The 15,268-nt window shown below is 41.1% G+C and overlaps 1 protein-coding gene across 1 annotated transcript in view; it reads left to right on the top strand.

Annotated features, from left to right (window-relative positions):
• Positions 1 to 1,235: 1,235 nt before the first annotated feature.
• The window catches only part of TECTA (tectorin alpha), a 63,640-nt gene continuing 49,607 nt past the window's right edge, over positions 1,236 to 15,268 (top strand). The window contains exons 1-5 of the mRNA XM_030538093.1: positions 1,236 to 1,259; positions 2,385 to 2,449; positions 5,496 to 5,629; positions 6,999 to 7,286; positions 15,040 to 15,177. Of these exons, the coding sequence (XP_030393953.1) occupies positions 2,386 to 2,449; positions 5,496 to 5,629; positions 6,999 to 7,286; positions 15,040 to 15,177 (624 nt within the window). The 5' untranslated portion in view covers positions 1,236 to 1,259; position 2,385. The remainder of the gene's footprint in view (positions 1,260 to 2,384; positions 2,450 to 5,495; positions 5,630 to 6,998; positions 7,287 to 15,039; positions 15,178 to 15,268) is intronic.

Genomic DNA, 15,268 nt, shown 5'->3' with positions numbered 1-15,268 from the left:
CATACACTGCACCTAGCACAATGAAGTGCTGAAATACGTGGCTTCTAGATGCTGGTGTAATGTAGATATTAACTAATTTTTGCCAAAATCCTTTGATTTTAAAACCAGGGCAATCTCACTCCCTTTTGGGGGTGGTGGGATCAGAGTAGAAATAAAATCTGAAGAAGATTGGCAAAGAACTTTTCTTTAAATAGTTTTTATGTTCCTCTCTGCCAAAGCTGAACTAAGCTGATTTCTGAAAACTCAAACAAGACTTTGCTGGAAAATTAACTTCATGGCATTTCAAGGGCTCTGACTTTGTTTAGTGTTTTAATCCCTATGCTGTTTAATGCTAATTCTGTAACACTATATAGAAGCTTTTTTTCCATTTGCACAAAGGAGGAAGGGGCTTGTTTCTTTTGTGGGTTGTTTTTTTTCCTTTCTTCCCTAGTGAAAAGTGATTCTGATCAGAACAGCCACAAATCCAGCTCCAATTTACTGACATTTCCATCTAACTCAACCTGAAGGATTAGGTTTTTTATTCCCAGACAACCGTCTTCATTTTTACAGCCCAGAATCTGATCTGTAGATTAATTTACCATTAATTAATAGAGCAAAAAGGTTTGATTGCATCTCAACACTATTCTGGCCCTAAAACAATACAGAGAAAAACTGAATTTTCAACTGAGAGAGCAAAAGGGATTGAGACACCATTTCAGACATCAGCAATAATTGGTGAAAGAGCACTGAAATGTATTCTTCCTTGACATAAGTTTTCCCCGCAGTTTACCAAGATTCACTTTAAAATTTCGGACTTAATTCCTTTCCTTCTCTGCAAAACAGGTTGGTATTTTTTTCATACTTGAAAAAAAATTGCCTTTTTTTTTTTTGTTTTTGAACAAATTAAGCATTGTTTCTTTTCTTTTCTGTCATGGTTCCCCAGAGGTACATCATCTAGGTTTTAATGTAATGCATTTATATTCTCTGGTAGTCATTGTGTGTGTTCTCAGTTAATGAATCCACAGTGACTTAGATTTAAGAGCTATATAAAATTCTAGCATGATACTTGCTGCTTTTCTACAGTAAGGAATACGGAGGAACCCTTTCATAGTTAAATTAATTTTTCTCATCCCAGAATAACTTTGCTGTAAGCAAGATTATTTTTTCAATCTAATTGCAATTGACATGTTGAGAAGCATTGGAGAAGTGTGGAACTGTCATTCGACTTGATTATACATGGTGTTTCACTATTTCAAACATCATTGTAATTGGATTCAAGTGTAAGTAATATGTAGATATATAGACAATGTATCTAGATATATGCCTACGTTATGTATGTTACATCTATATATATGTTTAGAAATAGCTATAGATCTGTACTCCATTATATAAGTAGGTCTACAGATGTATTTAGTTATATAGAGATGTAATGTCTATAATGTTGGAGTACAGACATAGATGTAATAGAATGCATGAACAGATATATATTTAATATAGAAGTGTGATTATTATGTCTCTGTATAAACAGATCACTATATAATTTATACTTGAATCTGATCATACATATTTCATACACTCACAGTGTGTATTGTGTGTAGACTGTAGCTTTATCTAAGTGGTATATAAAAAAAACTTTTCCCTCTGTTTAATGAATAGAAATGATAAAGTAATGAAATCAAAGCAGCTACTGTAGTCATTCTTCCTCTTTGATTAATAATGTAAAACAAATTATAGTAGGCATAAAAGAAATTAAAATACCACACAAAATTTCTCTTTAATTTGCCCAGATGCATTTCCCCACTTCTATATATTGCTAATTTCTGTATAGCAAGGAAGTTGTAAAGCTGTGTAAATGTTTGTGCTTGCTTCACACCAATCAGAAATGTTAAGTGATCATTGTATTACCACCCAGTACAAAAGATCAGTTCAACCAACATTTGAAGTTTTCTAACTATATGAACACACTACCGTTCATAATTTGCTCTCATTTTCTTACACTGAAAAGCTATTCATCTTAAAGCCTGCTGTAATATCCTCACATGAAGCAGATCAGCAAAGAATTGTGTTGGATTAATAGGGGGATTGAATACACACTGGGAGCTGGGTTCTATTCATTAATTCCAACATAATGGTTCATTTCTGATTTCTGAAATCATGTTGTACCTATACCCTGAGAACACCTGGAGGGCAAGTTGTTTTATCATCAGTGATTTCATTATACTACCTAACTAGCTCGTCATTTTTGGTCTAGTTCATGGGTAAGGACCTACATTTCCCAATTTTCTGCATCTCTAGAGCAATCACACAATTGCAAGGCACTATTAGCCATTAGCCTGAGATTTGCTTAGCAGATCTGGTTTTGGATTGATGATTAGTTGCTCTTTTTTCTCCCCCTACTCCTTTAGGATGAATTATCCATCACTCATTAGAACCTGGGTGGCCTTTGTGTTCATGATTGTACGGCAGCAAGGTTAGTATTTCTGACTTTTGGTCCTCGGATACTGATACTCTACATTTACAATAGGAAAGCGCTTGCCTCAGAAATTTGCTACACGCAAACTTCATGTGCATAGAAAACCTTGCAAAATTCTACTCAGACACTTGTCTGAAAGCAAGTACAATAGCAGGGTAATTTATTTTTAAATCATAATACCGAAGGGCAAACAAGTAGATTTTTGTGCCTTGCCTGGTAAATATACATGATAATTTTGCAAGGCTGACATTTATTCACAGCGAGGGACAGATCTTCAACTCATATAAATTGTCGTAGTTCCACTGAAATCAATGGAGCTAGGCCAATTTACATCTTGCCCTTTCTGTTTCAAATATAAAGAGTCTCTACGCATTTCTGAGCTCTTCGTGCACAATTCGGGAGTTTGGGAGGATATCACAATTGTCATGAAAGCAGGACTTTAAAACATTCCTAGCGTTTAGAGAGTTCACCTGCCAGAATAACTTATGTAGAATGAAAGGCAGGTGGGTAGAAAGAGTCTGCAGAGATGTCAAGCTACCACAGAAGGATGTGCTCATTTACTTTTGTTAGAGCTCCGGCGAAGTTTGTGGAGTCATCCATATTCCAAGTCTTAGGTGTATCCTCATTGATATTCCCTGTGGTTTATATAGCTTGAGGAAACATTTATTAAGATCATTCACTCTACAAAACTTCCATCCATGTTTTTTTTTCTTGTGTGGTTTTGTAAAAGGCACAGGAAAATCTCTAGATTTCTTGTTGCATTCTTTTTTTAAATTTAAATTTGATTTCAAGAGGGTCAAGAACAGTGGAATGGGACCAATCTTGGGAGATGGGTTTGTTTTTGTAATGCTAACTTGGCATATTTGTATTACATGACCGATTTAATTTCTTTGGGGGAGATACCCTGGTCTTGTGGTTAAGATTTAGATCTATGTGGCTTGAGATGTTGGTACTGATACCTACTGTTTCACTTGTGTGGCTACAGGCAAATAACTTAACCACTGTGTTTCAGTTTCCCCACCTGCAAAATAAGGATAATGATCTGCCTGCAGCTCAGGACATTAAGGCTAGATTCCTTTGCTGGCCAAACCTGTTGGGATATTTGGATAGGGGAGGCTATACATGCAGAATTAGACTCCAAGGCTAGTGTTTAAAAAGCGATTGCTTAAAAGGTGATGCTGAGTATCACACTTTAAAAAAAAAAATCTATAATTTATAGCTGTGACCTCAGATGTAATAGCCTGCTGGATACATAACAGCTGTGAAATGACTTATTTTACTACCTGGCAACAGGATATTTGTGATAGCCCTTACAAAATATGTATATAAGTGTAGTCGTGCACTCAGGACTCTGTCACACACCACTTAAAACTCTTCCTAGCATGGAAATTAATATCTATATACACCCTCCCCACACACACACACTTTAAAAAAAGTCCATTTTTTGACTTTCAGTTCAGGTGTTTTTCTTTTGAGCTAGAAAGCTGTATCAGTTAGAAGCTTCATAAAAAGGTCGGCTTCCCATTGTCCCTATTATAAACCAGATTCTAGCGAAGGGCATCTTAAATGTTACAATAACCGAACAGCTTATACTTGCACGGAATGGGAAGAAAACCCACTGTATCTTTAAAACCCAGGCTCAGAGCAATCACCTGTCAGCTAGCAGCCTCTGAAATTGCAGGTTAGGACCTAGAAGATAAAAAAATGTCCTGAATCAACTTAAACAGAGATGGAATTGTTTTGAGTCTAGCTCCCTGGGTCAGCATTGATTAAATATAATGAGGACAGTGCATTTCTTTTCTAGCTAAGGAAAAGTGTGTTCCCTCTGTGGTAGATAACCTCATAGGGCTAAATAAATGGAGAATTAGATGTCTGCGAGTGGCACAGGATTGGCTGTATAGCTCTTTCTATAGAGGCATAATCTGCTATCGTATACCTAGCAATTAGAGCAGGTGGAAAATAGGGTTTTATTCCCTGTGGAAAAATTCACTGAGCATGCTTAGTTTTTGTCAAAATTTTCAGTGGAAAAATTCAACTTTTTTGGCAAAAATCTTTGGCTGTAAACCGTTTTTCAATTTTTTCTGTCAAAAGATGTAAGGGAAAAGAAGATACTTTCTGTGCAGTGTTCAATTTAGTGGAAAACCTGATTTCAATGGGAAATTTTTGATTAAACAGTCCAAGCAATAGCATGTCAGGCTTTGCCCTAGTATCCTCTCAGAAGCTAAACAAGGCCAGGCCTAGTTGCTATGTGGAAGAGCTCAAAGAAGAAGGCAGAGTGCTACAGGAAGGGATGATAAATCCAACTGTCTATCTTAGGTATGTATCTGGTCCCCATTACTGTGATATCAGAGCTCCTCACAATCTTTCATGTATTTATCCTTACACACCCCTGTGAGGCTGGGCAGTGCTGTTAACCCCATCTTACACATGAAAAATTGAGGCCTAGAGAAGCTAAATAACTTGACCAAGATCACAAAGGAAGTCTGGGGAGAAGCAGAGAATTAACCCTGGGTCTCCTGAGTCCTAACCACTGAGTTAGCACCCTAACCACTGGACCATTCTCCCTCTTCTTTATTGTTCTTCCCTTTGAGATGGTACTGAACTAATGCCCCAGCCATTGTGTGAAGAGATACTGTCCTGCTGAAGATGCTGAATAAGGTGTAAAACAGAGGCTTTGACCATTTGGGGTCGTGAAGGATCCTGTAGCTTTTTATACAAGAGAAGTAACATCAAACCTTATGCCTGGCCAAATTACAGTTTGGGTAGTGACGTTTCACCATTACAGAATCCCTCCTGCAGCTTCAGTTGTAGAGACTATTCTTTTCACTCCCTGTTCTAAACTTTTGCATAGCAGTGGAGCATGTTATTAACCAGCTGCCATTCTCCACCCCAGAGGTGGCTGCATTTCAGTAGTGGGTGAAGTTCAAAGTATTTAAAGAGCATCAGGAGATGTAATGCTGTGGGCCTGATCCTGTACTATTGCAGTCAATGGGAACAGGACCAGTCCTTGAATCATTATACTAACAATACTGTCCTCTTCCAGCTCAGTCCATGGAGATTCTGTATCCGTTCTGGCAGAATGATACGAAAACCCCCAAAGTAGATGATGGAAGCTCCTCTGAGATTAAGCTGTCCATCCCGTTCATCTTCTTTGGCGTTCCATACAGGAGCATTTATGTAAGTGGAGGGAGTAGCTCTGCAGCAGACACTGCTTTTTCTCTCATTTCCCCCTCATTAGCAGCTGCATTTGAAGCACGCTCTCCCGGTGCTCAAGACATAGAAGATTTATTGATAACTCCCTGACAAGTTCTTAGATTTCATGAACTGAAAGGTTTTATGATTAAAGAAGTAAAGGTGTATTTAATGGGCTAATGTTCACGGGGAGGAATAGAAAAGGCAATAAATTACCTTTGCAGGTGATTAAATGCCAAAGCTAAGGCCTTGACGCCATGAGCATTATTCCAGTTGCATGACAAGAAATAAGAACCTACAGAGCTGCCGGCCGCAGAACGATTCCTTCCACCCTGTGGTGGGTGCCTGAGAAAGCTCTGGGCTGGTGCTGCTGCTTCCCATTGGCATCACAGGAAGCCAGGCATAGAGAATGATATCTGCCAGGCTGCGCTAAGAAAGGGTTAACCTCGCTGTAGCAAAAGAGTGTTCAACATGGGACCGAGACAGCGAAATGTGATCCCAATCTCAAATTCAGAGATTTTTCCATTCAGGCGTTGGGCTGAGCCCAGTTCTGTTGTGCACAGGTAACCAACCCTGTCTGGCCCAACAACAGGATTTGAACGTGGGACCTTGGTGCACCAGCCATTCCAAGGGGGATAAAGACCCATGCTCTCCCAGCGTCAGTTATGTATGCATAGCGTGTGCACAACACAGTCATTTCCTGGAGGCTCGGGGTAATAATCTGTTTTTATTTCAAGTGGCCTTTGCCTGTTCCCACTGATAGTAAACCACTTGCTGCCATTGTCTGGTGGCCAGCATGTGAGACACCAATGCCCCCCCCCCCCCCGTGTAGTGCTGAAGGCTTGGCACTGCCAGGTTTGTGCTTAATATGGCAGATATTGAGCTCCCTAGAAGCATTTGAGTCAAACGAGTCCAGTCCCAAGGACTCTGCAGAACTGCTTGCTAAGGATTTGATTAACCTAAACGCACCCAGTGACCTGGTGCCAGTTACGTTGGGCACAAAATCTCCGTGGTAAACAAGTCTCCTATGGTGTGAATATGCAGAGGCTCGTCTCAAAGAACTGTTGCAGCTGAGTAACCTTCACAGTTAGATCTATGTGAGGTTGTATCCTCTGCAGTTCCTGATCTCTGTCTTCCTAGCTCCAGCTTAAGATCTTTCATAGCACAGGCCTTGCTCGCTAGAGCGTGAGACGTACAAGTACCTAGATGGATAGGCCTATTTACATCCCATAATTGCAAAAACCAGCCTTCACCAAAAATGCCATCAGCACAGGTATAATTTTAAGATGACCGTTCTCGGCTTGCAGCCACGGCTTTGGTTTGCTTAAATCAAACGGTTCTCCTCTTTTTCTAGGTCAACAACAATGGCGTGATTTCTTTCAATGTGCTGGTCAGTGAGTTCACCCCAGAGCCTTTCCCCCTTGAAGATGGCCGGGCCTTTATTGCTCCATTTTGGGCAGACGTCCACAATGGAATCCGAGGAGAAATCTACTACAAGGAGAGCACGGACCCCGCCCTGCTGAAGAAGGTCTCCAAAGACGTCAGGAAGTACTTCAAAAACCTGCCCTCTTTCTCAGCCACCTGGATCTTTGTCATCACCTGGGAGGAAGTTACCTTCTATGGAGGCAGCAGCACAACCCCTGTAAGAGCAAACATTTCAATCTCTTGGCTTGTGTGATGATTTTAAAAGGGTGTTGTTTTCTGTAGCAGGAATGGCGGAGGTCAGACCTACACGCCACAGACTCCAGCACAGCAATGTTGGTCGGAGTTTGAAGGGGTGTGATCCTGACCAACAGAGCAGTGCCATCAGAAACTCCTAATGGAGGTGCAGTTATACTGTATAACGTTTACCAGGATAGCTTCTTTCTCTTGGCAGGAGTGGTTTTGCTACACTGATTAAAAAAAAAAATCCTGTGTCCACACCAGGCATGCTACGCTGGGGTAGTATACAGGCATTCCTACACTGGTAAAGCACTCCTGTTGTAGACATGGCTTAAGTTAAAGGGCGGATGGATGAGATAAGACTCAGAAGACCTGGGCTCAATTCCCAGCTCTGCCACTGTCGTCCTGGGTGACCTAGGGTAAGTCACTTAATCTCTCTGGTCCTCAGGGCCTCATCAGTAAAATGAAGATAATCATCCTTCCTTTCTCCCACCCTTTGTCTGTCTTGTCCAGTTATTTTGTGAACTTGTCAAAGGAAAGATTGATGATCTCTTACCATGTGTTTGTACAGCAGCTAGCTCAGTGGGGCTCCAGTCTCGTCTGAGGACTTCATTCGTATTACAGTAATGACTAATTATTATTATTACATATTGATTAGATATGAGAGCGGAGTCTATTTTCTTATCCATGCCTTGCTGTGTGGCCTTGATCAAGACCCTTCAGCTTCTCTGTACCTCAGTTTCCGCATCTGTAAAATGGAGATCAGGCTTATCTGCTTCGGAAGGCGCTTCAGAGGTTGGATTCTGCACACTTTATAAAGAAGGGCCAAATATTTATTTACGGAACACTGATTCAGGGCTTTCTCTTTAAATAGAGAAAGGAGAAATTTGTTCCCTTTGAGGGTGTGTGAAACTCGGAGGTTGCAAACCTCTAATCCCCTGTCCTTTATTTTTTCCAAAGTATGATTCAGTTTAAAGACCAGTTTTTCTAGTGATAAGCGTGGGGTATTTGAAAATTGCATTGAAATTGTTGGCTGTCACTTAAATTTGTAAGTGGTTTTCTGAACTTTCTTGCAGGCTAGAGACCTCTGTAGGGAAGCCTGTGATTGGAGTCAGTCAGCAGGCAGACAGCTTAGAGCAAGATGGGGTGAATTGTGGGAGCAGCGTGCTTTGTCTCTTTCTGGTTTGGGGTTCTTGTGTGTTAGGGTTCTGGAGTCTTAAGAAATAAAATAGCATTACCCTGCAACCTTCCAGGTGCAATATATATGTTTTTATCTTTGTGCATGTATGGCATGAACATAACAGTCAGGCAGTCTGTGTTCTGTATAGAACCACCTCCCAACAGCTGCCCTGGCACAAACAAGAGCCCTGCACAGCATCTTTGTCATAAACAGATAGCTAAGGGTTAATGTCTCTTTCACCTGAAACACCTGACCAGAGAACCAATCAGGAAACCGGATTTTTTCAACTTTGGGTGGAGGGAAGTGTGTCTCTGAGTCTTTTGTCTGTCTGCCTGCTTCTCTGAGCTTTGGAGAAGTACTTTCTACTTTCTAGTCTTCTGTTTCTAAGAGTAAGGACAAAGAGATCAGATAGTAAGTTATATGGTTTCTTTTCTTTGTTATTTGCATGAATATAAGTGCTGGGTGCTTTGATTTGTATTCTTTTTGAATAAGGCTGTTTATTCAATATTCTTTTAAGCAATTGACCCTGTGTTGTATCATCTTAATACAGAGAGAACATTTGTATTTTTTCTTTCTTTTTTATATAAAGTTTTCTTTTAAGACCTGTTGGAGTTTTTCTTTACTTCAGGGAAATTAAGTCTGTACTCACCAGGGAATTGGTGGGAGGAAGAAATCAAGGGGAGAGCTGTGTGTTGGATTGCTAGCCTGATTTTGCATTTCCTCTGGGTGAAGAGGAAAGTGCTTTTGTTCCAGGATTGGGAACGGAGAGGGGGACTCACTCTGCGTAGTTTCACAGAGCTTGTGTCTGTGTATCTCTCCAGGAGCACCTGGAGGGGGGAAGGGAATCAGGATTATTTCCCTTTGTTGTGAGACTCAAGGGATTTGGGTCTTGTGGTCCCCAGGGAAGGTTTTTCAGGGGGACCAGAGTGCCCCAAAACACTCTAATTTTTTGGGTGGTGGCAGCAGTACCAGGTCCAAGCTGGTAACTAAGCTTGGAGGTTTTCATGCTAACCCCCAAATTTTGGACGCTAAGGTCCAGAATCTGGGAATAAGGTTATGTCAGTCTTGAATGTGAATGTTTGTGTCAGATGAAGCTACAGATGTTTTTATTACAGTAGTGTCCCCGTAGTGCCAGGTGCTGTACAGGCATTTAGTATAGGCCCTGCCCCAAAGAATGTACAGCCTTATATCCTGATTCTGAGATGTGATCTGCATGGGTGGGCCCCCTTTGACTTCAGTGGGGCTCTGAGTGGGAGGAGAAGTCTGTGCATGGAGAATGTTGCAGGATCAGGGTTGAGGGTTGTAAATTCTTTGGTGCTAGGGACTGTCTTTGTTCAATGACTGTACAGCACCTAGCACAGTGGAGTCTAGGGTAAGTAAAAGACAAAGTACAATGGGTGTGTGTGTGTGAAAGAAACAGATGGCTTGTGAGGGCAGGAAGGATGGGGAACTTTAGCTTTTCATTCTTACTTTTACTCCCACTCACTGCTCCATTGTCCATCTTATTTTTCCCTTCACTGGATTTTGTGTCTCTCGCTCCCTCTCTTTGCTCCTCCCCCACCCACGTCCACTCTGAGTTAAATGTGAACCCAATAATTTTTCAGCTAGAATCAAATGTCCAAGGCCCCATTGGCTTCAAAATTAGGCAAAGCAAGTTCTCTTCTCCCTAACGGGCTCCAGAAGTGAAGCTGCTTCTTAAAACTGGCATATCCAGGAAGTTGCAATAAATTAATCTTTGGCTGAAATACCTTCTCTTACAAATCTGCGACTGGAAACAGAAAATGGGGACCTTTTGCGGGGTACAAACAACCTTATGGATTTTTATTGTGGCTGTGGCTGGATTTATTTCTATGCCATGTTAATCTGAGCGGGCAGTCAGGATGTTTCAGGAGTATGAGTTGAACAGCTGCTTTGAAATCCCAAATAGATGTAGGAAATTGAAAAGATTATTGACAGCATTATCACAATGACGATCAGTGCAGTAAAAGATTTATCATAATTGGTCATACAGCCCTGCCAATGATTTGGCTGGATTAGCTGCTCTTTAATTCCATAAACACAAAGGAGTCTGATCTCTTAAGAAGTCAGCTATGACAAAGAGCCCTGTTCCTTTCCCTTTGTTAGGGTTGTTTGAAATTTAATGCATTTTTCCAATCTCATTGGCACACAGTTCCAATGTGTTTTGAACCAGAAGCAGTACTGAGATCCCTGTATTGCTGGGAAAATTGCACACAATGCAATTTATTTTGATACATAGCATCCTTCCTGCACAATATCAGAGAATTCTTTTGATTTACGTGTAAAATAGTATATGCAACTTTTGAAGGTGAAATTCACCCCAATTCAGAAAATCTGTGCAAAACCTCCTTAATGCCTGCTTTGAAGAGTGACTCAGTAAAAACGGCATCAGGGATTAGAGAGAGGCCAAAATTTTCAGCTGAAAACTTGTTCAGCCAAAATTTGCAGATTTGGAGACACTGACACGCTTTCAGAATTCGTGTTGATTTCGCTAAATTATTTTGGACAATACCTGTCTTCCATTCCCCCACACCTCACCAATTGATTTGTTTCCTTTCAATGTTTTCTAAATTAAACATTTTGATTTTGTGGTTCAAAATGTTTTGTTTTTTGAAATTTCGTTTCATTTTGTTAAAATATGGTTGTTAAATATTGCAGTCAAAACAAAACATTTTGTTCCCTTTCAATGCACTGTTTTGTTCAAGCCAAAATGATTTTTTTCCACTTTTTGATTCATGAAAAATCATGATTTCGGATTGAATGGTATAAAAATTTGGGGGAGTGGGCTGCGTGGTGGCTGGAGGGAATTTTTCAGGATTCCCAGTGCATCAAAAAATCAGTTTTTCACCTAGCTTTATCTGGAATTCCATGGTTATTGTAACTTTGGATCAAATATGCTCTGTTGACAAGAGGTTTCTCCTGCCAGTTAGTGCTGCAAACTCTTCAGTTCTGAGATTCAAATGGGGAACTTTCTGTCTGAGTACATCATTTCCGACGATAAGGGTTCTGCTGGCCATATTGGATCTCAGTGATGCCTGTGTGCCCTCATCTTTGGCGGGTTTGCACAGGTCTAACTGACTGGAACTTAGATTATTTTAGTAATAGCATGGCAATGCCTGGTGGTCTCAGCCAAAATCAGGGCCTCATGTGCTTGGTGCTGTACATACCCATAGTAAGAGCCAGCCTCTGCATCAGAGTTTATAATCGATATAGACAAGACAGACAAGGGGTGAGAGAAAGGAAGGATTGTTAATCCCCTCCTTGGCATAAGCGGGAAATTCTGCAGTGATTTGCTGAAGGTCGCAGAGGGAGTCTGCGACACTGCTGGGAATTAGATCCAGATCTTTTGAGTCATAGGCTGCAGGAGCAGCCTTCCTCATCTGTGTAGAATGTTTGAAACGCTCTCTTAGCTCTGCAGGGTGGACTCCTGCAGCCCACAGAGCCCCATTGACATGAATAGAGCTCTACACAGGTGCACCCTTCACCCTCCCTGATCAGCTGTCAAGGTCGGAGCTTCATTTGTGTCTCTAAAGCCAGCAGATCTGGCTCTGAATTCTCCCAGGGAGCCAAGCCTGAATCACAGAAATGTAGAGCTTGAACAGACTTCGAAGGGTCATCTAGTTCAGCCCTCCTGCAGGACCAAGTAAACATAGATCACCCCTGACAAGTGTTTATCTAACCTGTTCTTAAAATGACAGGGATTCCACAACCTCCCTAGGGAACCTGATCCAGTGCTTAACTATCCTTATAGGTAGAATATTTTTCCTACTATCTAACCTAAATCTCCTTTGCTGGAGATTATACTGATTATGTCTTGTCCTACTTCCAGTGGACATGGAGAAGAATTGATTCCTCTTCAAAGCAGAGCTTGTGATATTTGAAGACTGTTATCAGGTCCACACACACACACCCTTCAGTCTTCTTTTCTCAAGACTCAACAGGCCCAGCTTCCTTAGCTTTTCCTCATAGGTCAGGTTTTCTAAAACTTTGATGTTTTTTGTTGCTTTCCTCTGGATTCCCTCCAATTTGTCGACATCTGTCTTAAAGGGTGACGCCCACAAGAAGACACAGTACTCAAGCAGAGGCCTCACCAAAGCCAAGTAGACTGTGACAATGACCTCCCACAAATCATTGACATCAATTGGAACATTAACATTGACTTCCCTACAGGCACAATTGGACCCAGTGGGAGTAAACTGGTTGGGTGAAAAGGTGCTATTTTGATGTAAACCCTTTTAAGGTAGACCTACACCTTAAGGGCCTGATTTAGTGTCCTCCGGTGTCAATGGGATCTTTCCATTGTCTTCAGTGGGCTTTGGATCATGCCTGATCATGATTCACTGGGGTGAATATCACTTTTATGGAGCTGGCTGCAGTTAGTGGAAAATCACATCCTGAGAGGAAGATTTTTTTCCCCCATCATGTTCTGCATTCCTACAGGCACTGCAGGCTATAGATTTTATGCCTTTTAAGTTTCATACCTTGCAGTATTGGAAATTGAGTTGGCAAAGACCAGGAAATATATTGGCTGGGTTAAAAACGTTGACTGTCGGTATATATATTATAAAAAATCAGTAAAAATGTCAGTTTAAGTTAGAAAAGTATTTCTTTCCCACTCTTTAGCAGGTTTTCAGATTTATTGGGCATGCTTTATCCCTGATCTAATGCCATTAAAGACAGTAGCTCAACCTTCTCCATCACGTCAAACACAAAGTGCTTGTCTTCAGCGCCGTTCCAGGCATATTCCCACCCTACCTGTCATCTCTCATTCACTATCGAAATGTCAACTCCCACCACTGATTGGCCAATGGTGCCAGCCTCCGTCACCCACTTGTTAAATTTTCATGCAGTCTCCCATGCTGCCCCTCCCGGCTGGGAGGAGCTCCTCATTCACATCTGTAAAGCTACCTCGTTATCCTTCTTCAAACACTCCGTTGTTGTGATGCCTGCAACGCACATGACAGTGGTTAGGCCATTGGAGATCTGATACCACAGCCTATCGTGCTGACCAATTCTATTTCCTTGTACTCCCCCATCGGTCTGTCTGTAGCCATATGTTGCCTATTGTCTTATAATTAGACTGTAAACTCTTTAGGGCAGAGACCATCTTTGGGTTCTCTCCTTGTACACTGCCTAGCACAGTGGGATCCTGCTCTATTACTGGGGCTGATGGAAAGTAAATAATAATAATAATTAATAATGAAACAGAATGAATTTGGCCCTCTGGCTTCTTTTTACAATTATGGTCAGAACAATGGATTCACTTTAAACAAAAATTAAAAATGGCAGGAACTGACCATCAGAAGTCTATACAAAACCAATATCACTTTGACATGGCCCATTTTACAGTGAACCAGATCCTCTGCTAGTGTAAACTGACATAGCTACCTAGATTTCAGTGGAGCTCTGTCAGCTCACATCTGCTGAGACTCTGGTTCCGGATGACTCCGTATATTTTCATCAGTCATCTGGACTTTTTAACGTTACGTGATAACATAGTGCACTACATTAACCACTTTTCAAGCAAAGATCTCAAACCACTTTTCCAGACCTCGATTAATTAGACACACAATATCTCTTTAAAATAAGTGAGGGAACGTACGTGGTCAATGTCACCCACCACTGAAGTGCAGCCACCTCTTGGGAGGGAAGCATGACTGTTAATCAGCATAGAGTGACCAAAGTAGAATGTTTTAGGACAGGAAGTGAAGGATACCATATCCAACTGGAAATGCAGGTGGAATTTAGATGGGTGAAATTTGCCAGTATACTCTTAGGGGCAGATCTTGCAACTGGATTCCCAAGGATGCAAGATTAGCTCATGTGGACCTAGGTAGGATAGGGCTTTACGGACAATGCTCTGGGATTCTATGGTCAAGAGCTTATTTAATGTCCTCTTTAGAAGATTACAGTACCTCCTCCTAGCATGGGGTGCTGGCTTGTTGAATTAATTTATCTGAAATATTTATCATTTAAAAATTGAAGAATCATTTAAAAACAATGCAAATGTTGTCAATACATTTTTGCAGATTGGTCTGGGATTCCTGCAGCTTGGGAAAGCAAGATTTCCTTGGGTACAATACACTGTTGAGTGTTATAGAAGCCATTGTTAATATTATTATACCATCTGAATGGGGAAAGTAACCCAGTAAGATAACACTGTGATGAATAAAGCTGAGATAGAATAACGCTAAGATAACAAGTTGTAGCAATCCAAGCCCAGCTGATTCCTTTCACAGTGCTTGTTTTCATGCTGCCATCTATCGGTGCTAAAATAGATCACAGATTTAATCTGTCTCCCATGATTTCCCAGATGGAATTATGCTCTGGAAAGCTATGAATGCAGTTAAGCAGGATTGAATCAGCTGTTGGGTGGCATCCTATACCAGGCTTAGCTTTTGCTGTTTAATTATCAATCTTCCCTATTGCATTTCATATGGGATTGATGCAGAAGAAGGCCACACAGAAAAATGGTGCAAAAGCTGTGGCAGGGGTGATATCACTTTGTGAATATGCCTGTCTCTGTTTTAAACAGGTGAACACCTTTCAAGCTCTCCTGATTTCAGATGGAGTGTCCACATTTGCTATGTTCAATTATGAAGAAATCATGTGGACCACTGGAACAGCGAGTGGGGGAGATCCTTTAACCGGACTCGGTGGAGTGATGGCCCAGGTAAGGCTCTTACTGTGCATCTTCACTGTCATCTTGCTCTAACCTCCAACCTGTCCTTGTTCTGACAGTGACAACAGAGAAATATGATCCA

The sequence above is a fragment of the Gopherus evgoodei genome, chromosome 19, assembly GCF_007399415.2.
Source record: "Gopherus evgoodei ecotype Sinaloan lineage chromosome 19, rGopEvg1_v1.p, whole genome shotgun sequence".
In the NCBI taxonomy this organism is placed as follows: Eukaryota; Metazoa; Chordata; order Testudines; family Testudinidae; genus Gopherus; species Gopherus evgoodei.
This window is presented reverse-complemented; position numbering and strand designations above follow the sequence as displayed.